This window comes from Pipistrellus hanaki, assembly GCF_964339955.1.
Source record: "Pipistrellus hanaki genome assembly, chromosome: X".
Taxonomy (NCBI): domain Eukaryota; kingdom Metazoa; phylum Chordata; class Mammalia; order Chiroptera; family Vespertilionidae; genus Pipistrellus; species Pipistrellus hanaki.
This window is the reverse complement of record NC_140524.1, coordinates 72,653,364-72,672,897: the sequence shown is the minus strand read 5'-3', so window position 1 is coordinate 72,672,897 and position 19,534 is coordinate 72,653,364. Positions and strand designations below refer to the sequence as shown.

At 40.8% G+C, this 19,534-nt stretch overlaps 1 protein-coding gene across 3 annotated transcripts in view; it reads left to right on the top strand.

Annotated features, from left to right (window-relative positions):
• The window catches only part of PHKA1 (phosphorylase kinase regulatory subunit alpha 1), a 236,260-nt gene that overhangs the window by 40,429 nt on the left and 176,297 nt on the right, over positions 1–19,534 (top strand). For all 3 annotated transcript variants that reach the window (XM_084869451.1, XM_084869452.1, XM_084869450.1), the window contains exons 6-7: positions 7,037–7,119; positions 11,080–11,160. In XM_084869451.1, coding sequence (XP_084725577.1) covers positions 7,037–7,119; positions 11,080–11,160 — 164 coding nt within the window. The remainder of the gene's footprint in view (positions 1–7,036; positions 7,120–11,079; positions 11,161–19,534) is intronic.

Genomic DNA, 19,534 nt, shown 5'->3' with positions numbered 1-19,534 from the left:
GAATAACCTTTTGTTAAAATTATAATATGGCTACCTATATACTCCCTTCTTTTGGAAGGGTGGTTTCTTACCGAATAAATGTACTTTTAAGTTGTACTTATTTAAATAGAATGGCAACTATAACTTCATTTCTAATATCCTTTTAATATCAACTCTGGAATATGTTTTTACAAAGCAAAAGTGTCTAAATATTCCTTGTGGTTTTGTATTTTGAGCCCAGGAAAGCAGCAGAAATGTACTATAGAGGCTTATAAGACATATATACATTCATGCAATAAATGCCATTTTGTTGGTTCCTGACTTAACATTTGATTTTTAACTCAATTAGTTGACTTTGATAGGTTCTTAGAATAAGGTAGATATTTTTTTTATCAGGCCTTTAAGAAATAAGTAGGAATAAATAGATATTAATAAGTCAGAAAAGGTAAGGGAATAGCATGACTATAAGCACAGAAGTTTAAAAGGTACTTCTATGTTTAGAGTGAAAGATAGATATGAAAAAATGGCAAGAGATGAAGCTAGAAAGTTGGGGCTAGCTGTTTAAGTGCCTGTGTATTATGCTAAGTAGTTTGGATTTTATATTAGAATCAGTAGAGTGCCACTCAAGTTAAATAGTTAGAAAGTTTTAGATGCTTAACTCCATTAGAAGGAGGATAGATTGAATGGGGAAGAAAATTACGTTGGAGGACTATGTAGAAAGTTAGTGAAATAATTTAGGCAAGAAATGATGGAGAACTCATGAAAGGCAGTTGTCTTTAGGATGAAAAAGATAAATGTAAGAGGTAATTTACTGGTAGAATATGAGAGATTTTCATGGAAATTTTAGTAATTTGTGCACCTTTAAAAATGCATATTTTTATTGATTTCAGAGATGAAGGGAAAGGGAGAGAGAGATAGAAACATCAATGAAGAGAGAGAATCATTGATTGGCTACCTTTTGCACTTACCCTACTGAAGATTGAGCCCACAACCTGGGCATGTTCCCTAACTGGGACTTGAACTGTGATCTCCTGGTTTATAGGCCAACACTCAACCCACTGAGCCACACCAGCTGGTCCTCTGTACATTTTTTAATTCTTAGAGACTTAGAAGTTGACTGCAACAGATCTTCTCTCCAGCAAAATGACCATAAATAATGAAAATTAATTAAAAAAAACATTTACTGTATATTTACTGGAAATTGTCCTAAGGACATAAAGCAAGTAGAGAATAGAATCATTTATTCAAGGAAATCAAAATTTTGGTAAGAGCAGTGAGAAATTGTGGTATTTGGGGTACCATCTACTCCCTTCCCTGCCCCAAATGCATCATGACAGAAGCAATACTCAAGGTTGATATAGATAAGATTAAAAGCTTCCCTTTCCTCTAGTTTCCATTCTAGATCTATGAGATCTTCTTGGGAGGTTGCCAGCATTCTCCCCAACTCTATCTTGCAGAAGCTGTAGTCTAGCCAAGAATAACTAAGAGATTTGGAATTCCCTATCTATCCCCCAGGCCCACTCAGGGAGTAGAAGTTAACACTAAGCAGAGCAGGCCCAGAATAATAGTCCTGGCCCAACTTTCTAGTAGCATTGGGAGAAGAGACAGGAATAACAGAAAGCTCCATCATCACTCTTCCCAAGAGAACTGACATTATTTGGAAAAGAGTGTGGAAAAGTTGAAGCCTACACAAAAAAACTAGATTTTGCCTTCAAGAAATGAAGAGGAGGCTGGTAGCTCAATAAGACTAAGAAGCTAATCCTGGCAGTGCTTCTGGAAGGGGTTAGCTTGCAGACACCCCAGGGTCAGAACAGGAGTCCCATTACAAAACCTGGAGAGCTCTGGTCGGGTAGGTCAGTTGGTTAGAACATTATCCTGATATGCCAAGGTTGAAGGTTCAATCCTAGTCAGGTAACATACAAGAATCAACCAATGAATACATAAATAAGCAGAACAACAAATCAATGTTTCTCTCTGTGTCTCATTCTCTCTTCCTCTTTCCACTTTTCTCTCTGTCTCTCAAATTAATAAATTTAAAAAAGCAACAAGCTAACCCATAGACTATCTAGAAGTTTTTACAGAGAAGGGTCAGCCCCAAACAGCCCTCTCTAGGGTCAGAAGAAGTCTCAAAGACCACCTGAAATTGGGCCTGAATTTAATTAGATGGAACAATTTATAACTCAGGGCACTGTACAATTTAGTAGAACAATCAGCTGGTAATCAGGGGAGATAAACAACTGGGTATACAAGCAGAGGCAGACACTTAATAGATCAGAGAAAGAGACAATTGCTAAAACTGAAACTACTGTCTTCCTGGAGTGACAGTGTTTATGTCCAAGGCTGCACACAACCTCTGAGGAACAACATCAGAGGCTGCATACTATGGAGAAAATTCACTGAAGTTGTCCAGCCAAGTCACTAAACAAATAAATAAGCAAAGAAAAGCAGTCTCCAGAGAGGAGAGAGTATCAATATCTATAGAGTTCCTATAATATATTATCTACAACTAGTGGCCTGGTGCACAAAATTCATGCACATTAAAAGGGAATTAATTAGAGGAAATATTTTAATATTGCTATTTGCCCTTTCTCTATACTAGAAGTGTCAGAGAAGAAAGAAAATTAGTAAAATGTATATGAAAATCTTCTTCCTATCAGAGTCTGGGGCACACCATGGGACCCAGAGTCAAGTCCCCGCCCACCCACATGTGCCACAAAATTGCATGATATGCATACCCGGCCAGCCCTCTTTCTCATTGGGCTAGATCCAGACCCGGCCAGTCCCACTCTTGTCAAGCCTACCAGGCGGGGGGTGCAGCCTCAGGTCCCCTAGCCTGGCGCCTGGGTGGGGGACATGGCCTGAGGTCCCCCAGCCTGGGCTGGGATGGGGGGCATGCCATGAAGTCTCCTGTCAAGCCCAGCTGAGTGGGGGGCATGGCCTGAGATCCTCTGTTAAACCCTGTCAGGAGGGAGGTGCAGCCTCAGGTCCACGTCAAGCCCTGCTGGGCAGTGGGCATGGCCTGAGATCCCCTGGCCCGAGGTGAAAGGAGCAGCCTGAGATTCCCTGGCCCAGCACTGGGGTAGGGGTGTGCATCTTGAGGTCCCCCATCAAGTCCCACCAGGCAGGGGATGTGGCCTCAGGTCCCCCAGCCTGGTGCTAGGGAAGGGGGTGCAGCCTCAGGTCCCCTGGCCCGGTGCTGGGGTGGGGTCACAGCCTGAGGTCCTTCTTCAAGCCCCACTGGGTGGAGGGCACGGCCTGAGGTTCCCCCTGCCTGGCACCAGGGCAGGGGGCATGGCCTCAATTCCCCCAGCCTGGCACTGGGGCAGGGGGCATTGCCTATAGTGGTCATTTGTTATCAGTGCCGGGGTGGGGGGCATGGCCTGAGGTTCCCCATCAAGCCCTGCCAGGTGAGGATTGTGGCCTGAGGTCCCCCATCAAGCCCTACTGGGAGGGGGTTGTGGCCTGATGTCCTCTGGCCTGGTGCCAGGGTGGGGGGCATGGCCTGAAGTCCCCGGTTAAGCCCCATGGGGGCGGGGCGCAGCCTCAGGTACCTGCTGATTGCTCATTCATTAGGGGAACTTGGATTCAGCTATGAGGGCAGCCATCTTGTGTTATGGAAACCCTGCCTCTGCTGTGGGCGCAGCCATATTGTGTTACAGAAACCCTGCCTCTGCTGTGGGCACCGCCATCTTTGTGGTGGAGTGATGGTCAGTTTGCATATTTCCTTTTTATTATATAGGATAGCAAAAAAATTCCAAGTAAATGCCCATCAAGTAATCATTGCATGGATAAAATGTGATGCATCCACACAATATGTTTAGCAATAAAATGCAATGATGTATTGATATATGCTACTACATAGATGAATCTTGAAAACATGCTAAGTAAAAGAACCCAGACATATTGTATGATTGCATTTATATGAATGTCCAGTATGATACATCTATAGAAACTTAAAGTAGATTAGTGATTGCTTAGTGATTGGATGTGATTGTTGAAGGGAAATGGGGAGTGACTGCTAATGAGTTTCTTTTGGGGGTAATTAAAATGTTTTTAAATTATGGTGATGGTTGCAAAATACTGCATTCCCTAAAATTATTAAACTACATACTTGAAATGGATGAATTGTATTGTATGTGAATTATATATCAATACTGTGATTTTTAAAAATGAGGGTGTTGAGGCTTAATTTTAAGTGAGCATAAATCAATCTACTGTGGAGTAGACCATTTAGTTGACCTCATTTCTAGAGCCCTGAATGTTTTAGTTTGCTTTATATAAAACTGCCATCTTGGGCTTTGCCGTGTCTTACCTCATTTCATCTCTGTGTATTCAAATGTGTTCTGCAAGAAGTGCTGGGTGGGGGGCATGTCCTGAGGTCCCTTGTCAAGCCCCATGGGGCGGGAGGTGCAAACTGAGGTCTCTTGCCCCAGGGAGGTGCCATGCAGCCTCAGGTTCCTGCTGTTCGGTCCTGATGTTATGGTGTCCTGGCTAATTTGCATATTCCTCTATTGTATAGATAGATATACTATCTTTTTGTAGCTTATATTTAAATCAATTCTCATCATTACTCAAAATATATAGTTTTAAGTTTTCCTTAGAATCATAATGTTTATCTACTTCTTCCTCAGTATTTAGATTCTTTCCAATTCTTTTATGATTTATCTTTTTCCAAATGCCTAGGTTTGGACATTAAAGGACATTATAAATTAATTATCTATAGAATCAGGAGTCTGAGACTTTTTATTAATACCTACAAATAACAGTTAAAATTCTTCCATGTTAAAATCTGCTGGTATCTCACTTAGTTGAAGATAGCCTAAGACTGATCTGTGATATATTTATGGTTTAAGAATCAAAGTATCTAAGAAGAGTAGGATTACTTGGGAGTAGTGGGGTCATTTAGTCATTATGACTGCCTGTAAAGCCTATAGTGGTCATTTGTTATCAGTGGCCTTAGAGTATCCACTGGTGAAAGTAGGGCATCCCTTTCTCTACTGGGTGCTGGGAGTCAGGTTCTTATGACATCACTAGAGGCCTGGTGCATGGAATTTGTGCCCGGGGGCAGGGTGTCCCTTAGCCCAGCCTGCAACCTCTTTAATCTGGAACCCCTCAACTAAACGGGCAGTTGTACATCCCTCTCACAATCCAGGTCTGCTTGCTCTCAACCGCTTGCCTGCCTGCCTGCCTGCCTGATTGCCCCTAACCATTTCACTGCCAGTCTGATCGATGCCTAGCTGCTCCCCTATTGGCCCAATTGTCCCTAACTGCCCTCCCCTGCTGGCCTGGTCACCCTCAACTGCCCTCCCCTGCAGGCCTGATTGCCCACAACTGCCCTCCACTGTTGGCCTGGTCTCCCCCAACTGCCCTCCTCTGCTGGCCTGGTTGCCCCTAACTGCCCTACCCTGCTGGCCTGGTTGCCCCTAACTGCTCTCCCCTGCCAGCCTGGTCCCCCCTAACTGCCCTCCCCTGTAGGCCTGGTCCCTGCTCAACTGTCCTTCCCTGCAGGACTGGTTGCTCCCAACTGCCCTCCACTGTTGGCCTGGTTGCCCCTAACTGCCCTCCCCTGCAGGCCTAGTTCCCCTTAACTGCCCTCCCCTTCTGATCTGGTCCCCCCAAACTGCCCTCCCCTGCAGGCCTGGTCATCCCAAACTGTCCTCCCCTGCAGGCCTGGTCATCCCAAACTGTCCTCCCCTGCAGGCCTCATTGCTATCAACTGCCCTCACCTGCTGGCCTGATCACCCCAACTGCCCTCCCTTTCAGGCCTGGTCCCTCCCAACTGCACTCCCCTGCTGGTCTGATTGCCTACAACTCCCCTCCCCTGTTAGCCATCTTGTGGTGGCATTTTGTGACGACCATCTTGTGGCAGCCATCTTGTGTCTACATGGGGGCCACCATCTTTGACCATATGAAGGTGGCCATCTTGTGTGTTGCAGTGATGGTCAATTTGCATATTATCTCTTTATTATATAGGATGAGAAAAAGAATTTTCTAAGACTTGCATGAGAGAATGAGTGATTTTTATTTGCACGGTGTTATATTCCTCCGTTTCCAAAGTACCATTTCTCTTAAAGCAGTCCTTGAAATTGTGTATCTGGGGTTCCAGCAGAGTGAAAATTGAAGCCAGTGTCCAGAGTTTCTGTTCCATAGTGGAGTTGAGTCCACTGTAATATCAGGCTAGTTCAGTGGTTGGCAAACTCATTAGTCAACAAAGCCAAATATCAACAATACAATTGAAATTTCTTTTGAGAGCCAAATTTTTTAAACCTAAACTTCTTCTAACACCATTTCTTCAAAATAGACTTGCCCAGGCCGTGGTATTTTGTGGAAGAGCCACACTCAAGGGGCCAAAGAGATGCATGTGGTTCACAGTTTGCCAACCACGGGGCTAGTTCAAGTCTATTCATTAGTCCATTGTGTCTAGGAACCCCATGCTATGGGCGATGTGGACAAGTGCAGAGCCTGAGAGTCCCATAAGCCAGGAGTCAAGACACTATCAACAAGGAAGAGAGAGCAAGAGGAAACCCCTTTGTTTAGGATGTTAAATATCAATATAAAATCTTGCCTTGCTTTCAGTGGCCATGTCTACACACCTATTCTGGCCGATGCCCTGTTTCCAGGTATTACTGATAAAGTATAGTAGTAACCATTCTTGGGTAAAAATTGCCATTTAATATTTTAACCTTGCTGTTTTGGGTTCTGTACTCATTTAAAAGTTATTTTGATTTTCTGAACTTATGTATGCTATCCCAATACTCCAATGATGATGGTTTGAATTGCGATCTCACTGGCCATCGAAGCACATTCTTCTCGGACCCAGGATAGCTCAATTATCCTAAATTGTCTCAGTAGTGACAGATAACTGAGTTTTGGTTGACTCAGTGGTCTCGAAATCTGGACAGCACAATCATTTTAAATTTCCCCGGTGGTCCCAGATAATGTGTTTATTATTATCCAGCCTTCCCTGTACTCCTTTCCTGTCAATTAATTAATAACTACATTAATTATAACAGTATCACATTGACCACCTCTTTGTCTTTATTCTCTTTTTTCTCAGGACTTCATATCATTCACAGCCTAGATGAAGTCAATTTCATCCAGAACCTTGTGTTTTACATTGAAGCTGCATATAAAACTGCTGTAAGTGCTCATTTGGTAGTGGATTTTAAAGATATGGTGATTTTAAAATTCTGGACAACTGATTCTTTCTCTTATAGCTGTGGTCGGCACCTGTGGCTCTTTGGCCCCTTGAGTGTGGCTCTTCCACAAAATACCACAGCCTGGGCGAGTCTATTTTGAAGAAGTAGTGTTAGAAGAAGTTTAAGTTTAAAATATTTGCCTCTCAAAAGAAATTTCAATGGTTGTACTGTTGATATTTGGCTCTGTTGACTAATGAATTTGCTGATCATTGTCTTATAGCTACACCTCATTGTGAATTAATCTGTAATGCTTCTGGCAGTAATTATCTTCAGTCTCTTTCTTTGCTAAGCTCTGTCATCTTCTGTTTATCTTCTCCCCAAGGGAGTTAAGAGAGTCAAGATGCTATGTTTTCATTTCTTTCAAACTGTATAATATCTGATGGTATGTATTTAGTAATCTGGGGATAAATTGTAGTCTTATTGTAATGACTTATGGTCTTAAGCAGGAGCAAGATTGCTAGGGAGTATTATGGGCCAGTTAGCTACTTAGAAATAACATTTCTATGTGTATAATAATATTTGTAGACATTGATTGATTCAGTATTTACAATACAAAATAGTTATTTTTTCTTACAACTACTATATGGGATAAATTTATATTAAATCAAAATATTTAACATCTGTTCTCTCAGGGATCACTGTTCTTCATTACTTGATATTCACTGTATTGAAAAATGGATGTGTCATAAATAATCCAGTTTTTAAATTTAATTGTTTAGTTTTTTAGTTGTTTTAGGTGGGAGGGTAAATCTGGAACCTGTCACTCTATATTTGCCAGAAGGGTAAGTGTAACATAGACATGTTATAACTAGACAATCAATGGATCCATACTGCATGTCACTACTTGAGTCAATTAGACAGAGGCAGGGTTGAATCATATATGAGCATTTATTCTGTTAATGTAAAAATAACCATTGAAACCTATAAAGAATTTTTGTGAGTTTATTTGAGCCAAACTGTTGACATATGCCGGGAAACAGAACCTCAAGGAATTGAGATAATGCTCCGGAGAATGGCAGGTTACATTTATATTTATATTTTGCAATCAAAGGAAGGGACATGGGTGGGTTACATGAAATCCACTGGTGATAGAGTAGAGAGGCCTGAGAAAGCAAAGGCCGGGGGGACCCCTGGGATTGGATAAAAAGTAAAATGATGTACAGTGTACATTGTACACATACTTAGGTGGGTGCAGGAACAATTAGCATGATAATAATGAAGGAATTTGTGGTATGTGTCCTGACACCCAGCACATTAGGTTGTGTCCCAAGGGGTTCAGAAAAAGGGAAGTTACAAGTTACCCAGACATTTCCAGGGTATATTATTATAGATGCAAAAAGAGAGATAGGCTCAGTTAAGGTAAAGGTTGACCTTGTCAGTGAAGAAACCAACCTGGTATGTAACTACCCACCATAACTGCTTTTAGTTAAAGTTTAATTTCAGACCATCCTTTGTGGTTACTTTAGGTCTCTGAGTTTGCAAGACTGCCATGCAGGCCTTCCTTGAGCTTGGCAGGTTAGCATGTGGCCCCTTCCATCCACCATTTCAGTACTGCCAGCAGTATGGGGAGAGCAGAGATCATCCACAAAAATCTGTTGTGCCCCTCCCCGCCCCATAAGCCAGCTGCTTATATTGGGTAAAAAGGACAAAAGATTACATTGGAAAGTAGCCAAAGGGCATACCAAATCGGCAGTTAACCGGTAAGCAGAGAGCTGGGCATCTTCAAAGGGCTTAGTGATATGCAAGGGCTGGGGGTCTTCAAAGGGTTGGTGATTCTGGTTTCTGCAGCAAAGTTATTAATCTTTCCATGATAATAGGCAGCTCCAAATGGGAGGATGGGATGCTCCAGGTGAGCTCCCAGGCCCCAAGTGCAGCTGCCAGCAGCCTTCTTTAATCAGAACAAAACAATCGCATTTAACAGAGCATGATTTATATTTCTTATAATTCTAGCTGGTTCCCCAACATTCTATTTCTGCCCCTATCAATATTTGATGCAAGCAGACATTATTTGTTGACTGATCACTTTGCCTTCCAATATCATAGGCCTGGGTACAAATTTGTACTCTGCAGTCCAGGGTAAAAATTAGAGTTCTCTTTCCTCTCCATTACAGGTAAGGATTGCAGCAGTAGAATTAATATGTGTCTTCTGAGAGTCTAATCTCTACTGCACACTCAAGGGTACAGCTGAGTTTGGGGCAGGTCAAACTAGTTATGGGATAAATATGGTTTACCTTCCTAAAGCTTTAACTCAGAGATCTGGCATAAAAAGTAATTTAAGATGCATATGGAAATAAATACAGGTGTGTAAGGTATATTGTGTGTAAGTATGTTTGCATGTACATGTATGTATGTACATGGGTATGTTCAAGTTCTATTTAGTGAGAGGGTCTAGAAGCAATAACATCATAGTGACAATGAGCACCATTATTCAAGTCTTTTTAAACATATATATTTTATTGATTTTTTACAGAGAGGAGGAGAGAGGGATAGAGAGCTAGAAATGTCAATGAGAGAGAAACATTGGCCAGCTGCCTTCTGCACACCCCCTACTGGGGATGTGCCCGCAACCAATGTACATGCCCTTGACCGGAATTGAACCTGGGACCTTTCAGTCCGCAGACCGACGCTCTACCACTGTGCCAAACCGGTTTTGGCCATTATTCAAGTCTTGGATTGTAACTGTAATTCTCTAGTAAAAGAAACCAAGATTCATATAGTCAGTTCCTGGGCTGGTATATAAAAAACACAAGATGAGACTGGAGCATCATGCAGTGACAAAAGTGTGGAAGAGTTAAAAAAGAATGGGGCATGTCAAACCTGGAAGAACTCTCTAAGGCCAAAGTTGGAACAATTCAAGCAACAAAATATTTTATTACAACCAAGAGAAAAATCTAAATATTCATAATTTCCTACTGATATAAGTGAACAACTGAATATCGAAATAGGGGAGAAATGATAGCTCTTCCTTAATGATGAATTGCAAAGGTAAGGAAGAAACTAGAAAATCACCATTGAAACACCACTAATAATTGTTGCTGGCAGGACTCACAGTAATGTATGCTGTCAACTGATGATCTGGGCACCAATTTAACAGCAATGGGAATCCCCAGTTAAGGGAGCAGTGAAGAAGTAAACTAGTGTTGTTCTGACATTAATTTATTAGCTTTGACAGTTGTACTATGGTTATGTCAGGTGTTAACATTAAGGAAAGCTGAAGTAAAGGTTTATGGAAACTCACTGTACTATTTTTGTAACTTCTCTGGAAGTCTAAAGTTATTTCAAAATAAAGTTTGTTAAAATTAATTTTAACTGTTATCTTTATATTTTCTAGGGGCCATATAGATTAATGGTTAAGAATGTAGGCTTTGGATCAGAGTACTTGAACTGTAATCCTAGCTTTGTCACTTATTAGCTGTGTATCCTTGGGTGAATCACTTAACCTCTCTTTGTAGCTCAGTTTTATCATCTATAAAATGTAATGATTAAGGAAGATAATAGTGTAAAGTGCATAGGTGAGTGCATAGTATTTTCAATGCCAATATAGAGTAAAATTAGAATGGATAGTTAAAATAAAATACCAGGGTGTGGTTTAGGCTCCATTTCTTAGAACACTTGGGTATCTGCTTTGATGGAAAAATTTAAGAAGTCCCTCTCTAGATGGACCAAACTGCAGTTCTTAGTACTGATCAACTGATCAGGAGTCTGCCAACTTCTTGGAAGTCCCACAAGAATTTAAACTTACTGGGCAACGCACCTCATTGGCATATCCTTAATCAGCATTGTAGGTACACATAAGTATGCCAAATTTTCTACTATGTGTGCCTTTTATTCAAGGGTTGTGCATCTAGTAACCATTTAGTAGTGAGGACTTGCTAATGTTATGTTGGTTATTTTATGGCAGGACTTCGGTATATGGGAACGTGGAGACAAGACCAACCAAGGGATCTCAGAATTGAATGCCAGTTCAGTTGGAATGGCCAAGGTAATTTTCCTTGCTTTGTTTGTCCCAGGTATGGGGTAAGGAAGTCTGGTACACCTTTGCACTAGATAAAGGCTTAATGTGAATATGGACCATTGTCAAAATAATTGTTCTTTGAAACCACAGGTACAATTCAGATTCTACCATAGAACTGTGAACATATAGGTGAGGACATCTTTCATAAGCTCCAGATTTATATATCCAAATTAGTTTTGTAGCTTATCTCTACCTACATATCCTACAAGGACCTAAGAGAACATATCTTAAAGTAAACTCATCATCTCTACTATTCCAAAAACAAAAAAAGGAGGTCTTTGGTCCTTCTGTACACCATTTGACAAAGCTTGACATCATGGAACCATTTCTCTTTATTGTTGTTTTGGTTTTTTTTTTTTTTTTTAAATATTTATTGTTGAAAGTATTATAAATAGCCCCAGTTTTCCCCCATTGACCATCTCCTCCCCACTCCTAACATCTCCCAGGCCTTCACCACACTGTTGTCTGTGTCCATGGGTTATGCATATAAGTTCTTTGGTTAATCTCTTCCCGCCTCACCCTCCACCTTCCCTTTGAAAATTGTCATACACTTGTTTTATTTCTGGTCATTCAATTCTGTTCCATTGGTCTCTGTCTGTTTTTCTGCTAATACCATACTGTTCTTTTTTTTCTTCTTAAATTTAGAAACAAATTTTATTTAAGATCTAAAATACAATTCTTAAAATTCAACTTCTCCAGAAAGCCCTGGCTACACAATAATACATTGCTCTATTGTTACAGAATTTACCAGGCAACTGAAAAATACACAGGGAGTACTCAGAGGTCCAGGATAAACCCATTTATTTTCAGATGTTTCAGATGGACTAGTACAATGACTCAGTGGACCAGTTCTCCAAATTCTTGTGTGAGTGAATATGGAGGAAGCTTTTCGTTTATACCCTTTGGTTTCTTTGTTCCCAAATATGGATCAGGCTTCTGAACCTTTCTCAGGCTTTGTAAAAAGCCCCATGTGTTGGGATGGGGGACTTGAGACCACATTCAAATGCCTGGCCTGGCGCCAACGCTGATAAACTCCATGGGTTGTATATGGTTTATGTTTTATGGCCTCTATAAAATGGGAGTATTTAGGTAAATAGGTCTTGCTAGACCAGATTGTTCAGAAAGGAACAGTGACTTAATTAGAGGCTATCAGGAACATACATTAGGTTACTGGCACAGATTCAGATTGCTATCTCCCCCCAAAATGCCTTATATTCCTTATCATCCCCCCCCCCACCTTGATCCTCAAGCTGATTTTCAGCCTTGGGGATTCAATAGAAGACTCAAACCTGGGGAGTAGGGTGCTTAGCAGCTGAAGTATTTTTAACCATCACCCAAGGGATTGTAATGGCAGTCCAGAGATCTGGTCTGAGTAACATCTGGGGCTTCAGGGCTTACTGATTCTATCCTTATTAGCTGTTCTAAAACCTTGGAAGAAGGGAGAATGAGTCTACACAGGTTTCTTCATTTCTGGCTTTAAAGTAGTTGAAGTGGTGAGAAGCACATCTCAGAGTTCCATCTATTTCTTCCCATAATCCTTGCTCTGCTCATGTCTGTCTAACTGCCTAAGACATTCCCTCAAGTATTCTGGCTCTGAATTCTTTTAGGGAAAATGGGCGTTGGTGGGCTTCTCTGGCTATTTATATGCTGAAGAGGAACAAAGTTTTCTTTTAGAGCCAAGAGATCCTTGCTCTCTGTCAGAGGGATGATGAGGCCTGGGCACAGAAGGAGGAGGACTTGTGTCCTAGCGGAGACAAACTGTTTTATAAAATTTAGTATTTTGAACAATTAGAACAGCAAGAGTTACAACAAATGATCTGGTGGAAGGCAAAGAAAACATTTCAGTTATAATAACTCCTATTGAAATAGAATTTTTCTCCTTAAAATCACCCTTATGTTTATTAAAGAGCCAAATTAAGACCAATTTATCTATTGCATTCAATTTGACCTGATTGTTTGCATAAACACAAGAATGATAACTGACCACCTTTGCTGGAATTTCATGATTGAGTCTCAAGGTGCCACAAAGGACTGGGAAGCTAAGCCATCTAGCTGCCATCAGGCTTGCCTGCAGTATCTGCTGGGTTAGGTGAATTCCTCACCAAAATCTGTACCTGCAGTGGCTACATCCAGACTTGTAACCTAGGCTTCAAGGCCCATCTCAGCAGCCCTTCTACTTGTTGCGGCCTAGAGAGCATGGGGGCTCCCTAGGGACACAGAGGTACCCTGGTTACTCCCCTTACACTCTGACCAACTGCCATCAATGGAAGAGTATGGGCCTGATGCTCTAGTGCCATCCATTTTCAGGTTATCAAGCAAGATACCATGGTTGCTTTCTTCATGGCACTCATATTGGCTTCAAGTCTTCAGAGTCCAGACAGACTCTCTAAAACAGGGGTCTTCAAACTACGGCCCGCGGGCCACATGCGGCCTGCAGAGGAGTCTGATCCGGCCCGCCAGGTTTTTTGGGCAGTGAGCGCAGCCGAGGTGTTACAGTAGGAATTAGTAGTTCATATAGTCCGGCCCTCCAGCTCTCTGAGGGACCGTGATCTGCCCCCCACTTTAAAAAGTTTGAGGACCCCTGCTCTAAAACATGACACTCCAGTCAAAGTTTTCAGTCAATAAAAACACCACTGGAAACCAGTCTTATTGAATTTATGCAAAGAAATGGATTGCCATGATTCATTTAGTAAGAATTGCCAAATTTTGGAGGGATAATATAGGGAGAAAAATATACTAAACTGCTTTAAGATCTTCTGATTTTCCTTGCCTGTCCTTTCCATGGACTCTTCAGAAGATGTAATATTTTCCCAAATGTATTATAACAAAATAGTAACTGTCACCAAATGACAAGAAGAAAATTAAAATGACATGGTTAGAGATTTCATTATAATGCAGATGACATGGAATGTTGTCCTTTCTGTAAACCCAACATTTTATCTACACTAACAAAAGAGAAAGATGCAAATTGACTGTACCTTCATGATGCCTACCAGCCAATCAGGAGTGAGTATATAAATTAACCCAACAAAGATGGTGGGTTAATTTGCATACACAGGTGCTGAGTGGCCTGGAGGCGGGGCAGGAATCTTGTGCCATTGCCATGGCGACAACACAGGCATTCCACACCACCCCTGCCACTCCGGGCCTCTAGGCAAAGTGGGAAGGCGGAATGTTGGCTCTGGCCAGAGCAAAGGTGGTGCTGGCAGCCAGGAGAAGGGAGACCTGTTCTTGCATGAATCTTTTTGCATTGTGCCTCTAGTAATATTAAAGCTAACTAGAAGCTCAATGCATGAAATTCGTGCAAGAGTAGGCCTTTCTTCTTCTAGCTGCCAGCACTGGCTACCTTGTGGCACCTGGGACCTGGGCTTCCCTCACAGCCCCAGCTTCAGGGCATCCAGAAGTACATCTGGTCTAATTAGCATATTACACTTTTATTATTAAAGATAACCATTAGTTATAACTGTTGACAAAGGTTCCTATGTACCTTCAATATAAAACTTTCCTTCATGAGAGAGAAAACAAACATTTGAGGCATTTCAGAGCCTATTGGGATGATCTAAAGCCAATTCTAGATCAAAAAAGAGTTTCTTAAAATTCAAACTCTTGAAGGATTGTCAAACTTGATTTTACCAAAAGATTATATATTAAAGTGTATTAGACAGAAACATAGGCTAGCAAACTTCAGTTAACATGATTAAAAGATGGTCCTTTTCCATTAAATATCTGATTAATATAATTGTTTTATTAGAAAATACTAACCAAAACGAGGCTTATTTTCTAACTTCATTTGTCCTTGGGTGTGGATAGCAAATGACACTAATTGGATTTCTCCCATGTCTCCCTGAGTACTTTGACATAAGCTATTTACCCTTTGTTCAGGGAGGCAAAATACAAATCATTGACTCTTAAGTGTCCTTTGTTTAGGGAAGATAGAGTTTTCTAGATGGTTGCAAATTGCTGTTTTAATATCTGTTTCCCTGTTCTGCTTGTCCTGGCTTACTGGCCTGTACCATTTTATGTTTCCTTTTAACATTTCTTTCTACAAACTTCCTATAACTTCCACAGACATTCTTACAACTTTCAGAAACATTACAACTTTCAGAAATAACTACCTTTAGAAATCACCTTTTTCCTTCAAAATGCATACCCATGCCTCAGTCCTTCCATTAAGTATTTCTACTCTAATATTCTTTCTTTCTGTCATACCTTCAGCAACTTGTACAGACTTTTTCCTCCTTTAAAATGTATTAGAATTCTTCACTCTTAGAAATCTTAATTTTTCAATGATAACAAAAAAGTAAACAGCCAAAAAAAAGTAAACAGCCAACATTTAGTAGATTAACATTTATGAACACACTTTAAATGCACTCTTATTTTCAAGAAACTATACCTTCAATGAAGTATAAGAGACTTTCTGTAATATAAACTAAGAGCAGGCAAATTAAAACGTGTCTAGCAGTTAATGTTTCAGTATTTTATAATATTTAGATGTATATTATTTAACCCAACAATGATACAAAGTCTCTTAGTTACCAAAGACTTTGTAAAATTATGTATATGCATATGAGGCTGGAGTAAAGGCAGGGAGAGGAGGAAGCAAGCCCAGCATCCTGTTCTCAGTTTCTAGTAGCTTGGATTTAAACTGTTACAATCTTCCTCAGAGATAACATGCTAAGGTTACTGTTGTGGCTTCTGTTTCTGGCCCTCTGGGCCAGCCCTTCCCTAGGCCATTTGTTCTACAGTTGTGAACATTATGTTAGTTTTTTGTTTTTGCCTTTCTTCTTTTTATCTACATAGATCTTCTCAGCCTCTTTTTAACAGCTCTTCTGCACTTCTGTCCTTCCAGTTCTCTAACTTTGCAGTTTTCTTGAGATGTCAGGTCAACTGGATACAAAATGCAATTTTTAATATTTCTTGGCCCAACAGGTCCTCAGGGTCTGACCCAGAGTACTTTCTTATTTGATCTTGTAGTCTTGGTAAATTTAGAAGGCCTTTCTTCTTTGCCTTGCTGAATATTGAAGGCTTTATTTAGGTTCTGAGTCCCACTGGGCCTCCCAGGTTTGGAAATCTTACATCTGCTGGAAGCACACTAGGGCCAGCCAGGCGCTCCCTTTCTCAGATAGCCATAGCCGACTTTCAAATCATTCCCCCTTCTTTTCCTGAGAATGGTATTCCAAAGATAGACATTAACTCAGGTCTACATATACACTTGTGGGCCCAAAATGAGTCTACCTAGTCAGCTAAGCCATGTGGATCTTCCAGCAGAGGTTTTAACTCTTTTTTTTTTTTTTTTACTGCTCCAACTCCTTTCACAGCCTAGAAAAGCTGGCTTCTGGTGGCTCAGTGGCCTCAGGGCCGATTGGAGCCTAGGGGGAGGCTGGGATTATTAATCCCCATCTTGACTGTTCCCTCAGATCATTCCCCCTCTTACCCAGTCCCATAGGAAGGGGAAGGCAGGACAAGAGATTCCATTTCTCTGTCTGCCCTTGTTCTCTTTTAGGCTTTTCTACTGTTACAGGGAGAGGGGCGACTGGCCCCTTCCTCCAACAGAGAGCACAGTCAATTTCCTCTTGAGTGACTGGACTTTTATTAAAGTACCATTTTACTTTTAATTATTCTGTTAACATGATTGCCCTTTCTGTTCAAGCAAAGTACAAGCTAATCTGGCTGAGAGGCATATTTCCCTGGGACTCAGGAACCACTCTTGGAATGCGGTCCATCCTCATTCAACAACTGCCCATTATCATGGAAGCATAAATCTTCTTGTCTAACCCAGCCTGCATAGATTACTTCCTTATGTTATTTAAAGTATATTGTATTGGTCTAAATTAGTTCAAAAATATTTATTTTAGGAGAGAGTATATCTTTGTGTCACTTCAGGGCCCTTTAGATGTCACAAAGCTGTCTCTCTGTTAAATTCTTGAAATATTACATTCAGAAAAGCTGTAAAATATACCCATTCAAGATTTGGTTTTGACTACAGAATTAATCCTTTTCCATCTGGCTAATAAATTGTTATCCTACCTAATAAAAGAGAAACATGCAAATTGATTACATCTTTGCTATGCCAAAAAGCCCTGCTCACCAGCCAATCAGGGCAAGTATGCAAATTAGCCCAACCAAGATGGCGGTTAATTTGCATATCCAGGCCAGAGCAAGGACTGAAGACAGCATAGAAAGAAGTCAAGCGCTGCAGAAGAAAGCGAAACTGTGGAGAAGCAAGCAAGCAGGGGCGGTGGAGAAGGAAGGGAAGCAGGTGGGCCTGGGAGAAGGGAGGAAATCAGGCAGCACAGGCAGAAGGGAGGAAAGCAGGCGGGGCCGCGACTGCAGCAGGAAGCTCTATTGCAGGAATCTTCCTGCAATGGGCCACTAGTATTCTAATACCAAGAAGTACAGAATATACTTTGAATTGTAGAGAAAATGCAGGGAGAACATGCGTACCGCCTGCCTATTCTCTTGCTGCCTTGCCATCAAGGGAGTGGTAATTACAAGCTATGCCCACCCCATAGCCTCAGTTCTGCTTCCTCTAGCCTGTGCAGGTTTGTGATGTCACAAGCAGGCACAGGCCACCTGGTCTCCTCATAATAACAATGCTGCCTACTGGATGTTTAATGGACCTGATGCTGGGCAGGGCTTTGTAAATTTCTCCACCCTGCTGAGTTCGGCAAGTATTGCCTCTCATTCTGCTTAGCCTGGAGATTGAAACTTTGGGAGTTTTTATGCTCAAAGTAAAATAGCCCTCTTTTTTTGTTTTTTGTTTTGTTGTTGTTGTTTTCTTTTAACTTCTCTCTCCTGCTTGCCTCAGGTGGGAAGATAATGGTTTGTTAATTACAGGCAGGTTTGGAATTAGGGGGCCTTTATTTAAACGTCCCTGGGTTGCAACCTTCATAAATTTTACACTTTCAAATTAATCTTAGAATCTTAAAAATTTAACCTAGCACAGCAAAATCATAAATCAGGGAAGAACAAATTAAAGTCCCTAAAAGTTAGAAAGCCAAACTTACATTACACACCTGTGGAACTCAGAGAGCTGGTGATAGTGCCAATAGCACAACCTGAGAAGGAAACACAGTACATCAGATTGCATCTTTCTCCATAGCTCCTGGATGTACTTGTAAGTGCCCATCTTGCCTTACCGTTTGGCTATGGCCAGACTGAAAGGAAGAGCCTTTCTCTAATGCCATACTGTTTTGATTACTGAAGTCAGGAAGTGTTATGCCTCTGCCTTTATTCTTTTTTCCCCCTCAGGATTGTGTTGGCTATTTGGGATCTTTTGTGGTCCCATATAAACTTTGGAATTTTTTGTTGTTGTTCTATTTGTATGAAAAATAACATTGGGATTGAGGTAAGGATTGCATTAAATCTGTATATTGCTTTATATATTGTGCCCATTTTAGCAATGTTAATTCTTCCAATTCATGAACATGGAATATCTTACCCTTTCTTTGTCTTCAATTTCTTTTAACAATGTCATGTAGTTTTTAGTGTATGGTTCTTCACTCCCTTATCAGTTTATTCTTAGGTATTTTATTTCTTTTTGTTGTTGTTGAAATTGTTTTCTTCATTCTCTTCATTGTTCATATAAAGGAATTAAACAGATTTTTGTACATTGATTTTTTTTATTCTACAACATCCTTTGCTTGTTGTTTCTAATAGTTTTTGGTGGAGTCTTTAAGGTTTTCTATATATAGGATCATGTAATCTGCAAATAGTGACAGTTTTACCTTTTCATTCCCAATTTGGATGCCTTTTATTTATTTCTCCAGTACTATGCTGAATAGCAGTTATGAGAGTGGGTATTGTCTTGTTCCTGATCTTAGAGGAAAAGTTTTCATTTTTTTTTACCATTGAATATAATTTAGCTGTGGGTTTTTCATATATGACATTTATTATGTTGATTTACTTTTCTTCCATATCCATTTTATTGAATTTTTATCATAAATTAATGCTATATCTTGTCAAAGGCATTTTTGCATCCATATGATTTTTATATTTTATTTTTTTAACTAGTGATCCAGTGCACAAACTTTGTTCACATTTAAAGGGGATTAATTAGAGGAAATAATTTAATATTGCCACTTGCCCTTTCTCTATAATAGAAGTGTCAGAGATGAAAGAAAATTAGTAAAATGTATATGAAAGTCTTCCTCCTGTCAGAGTCTGGGGCACACCTCGGGACCCAGAGTCAAGTCCCTGCCCACCCACATGCACCTCAAAATTGCATGAGACCCAGCCCCCTCCCCCCCCCCACATTGGACTAGATCCAGATCTGGCCAGTCCCACCCTTGTCAAGCCCTACAGGGCAGGAGTCATAGCCTCATGTCCCCTGGCCCAGTGC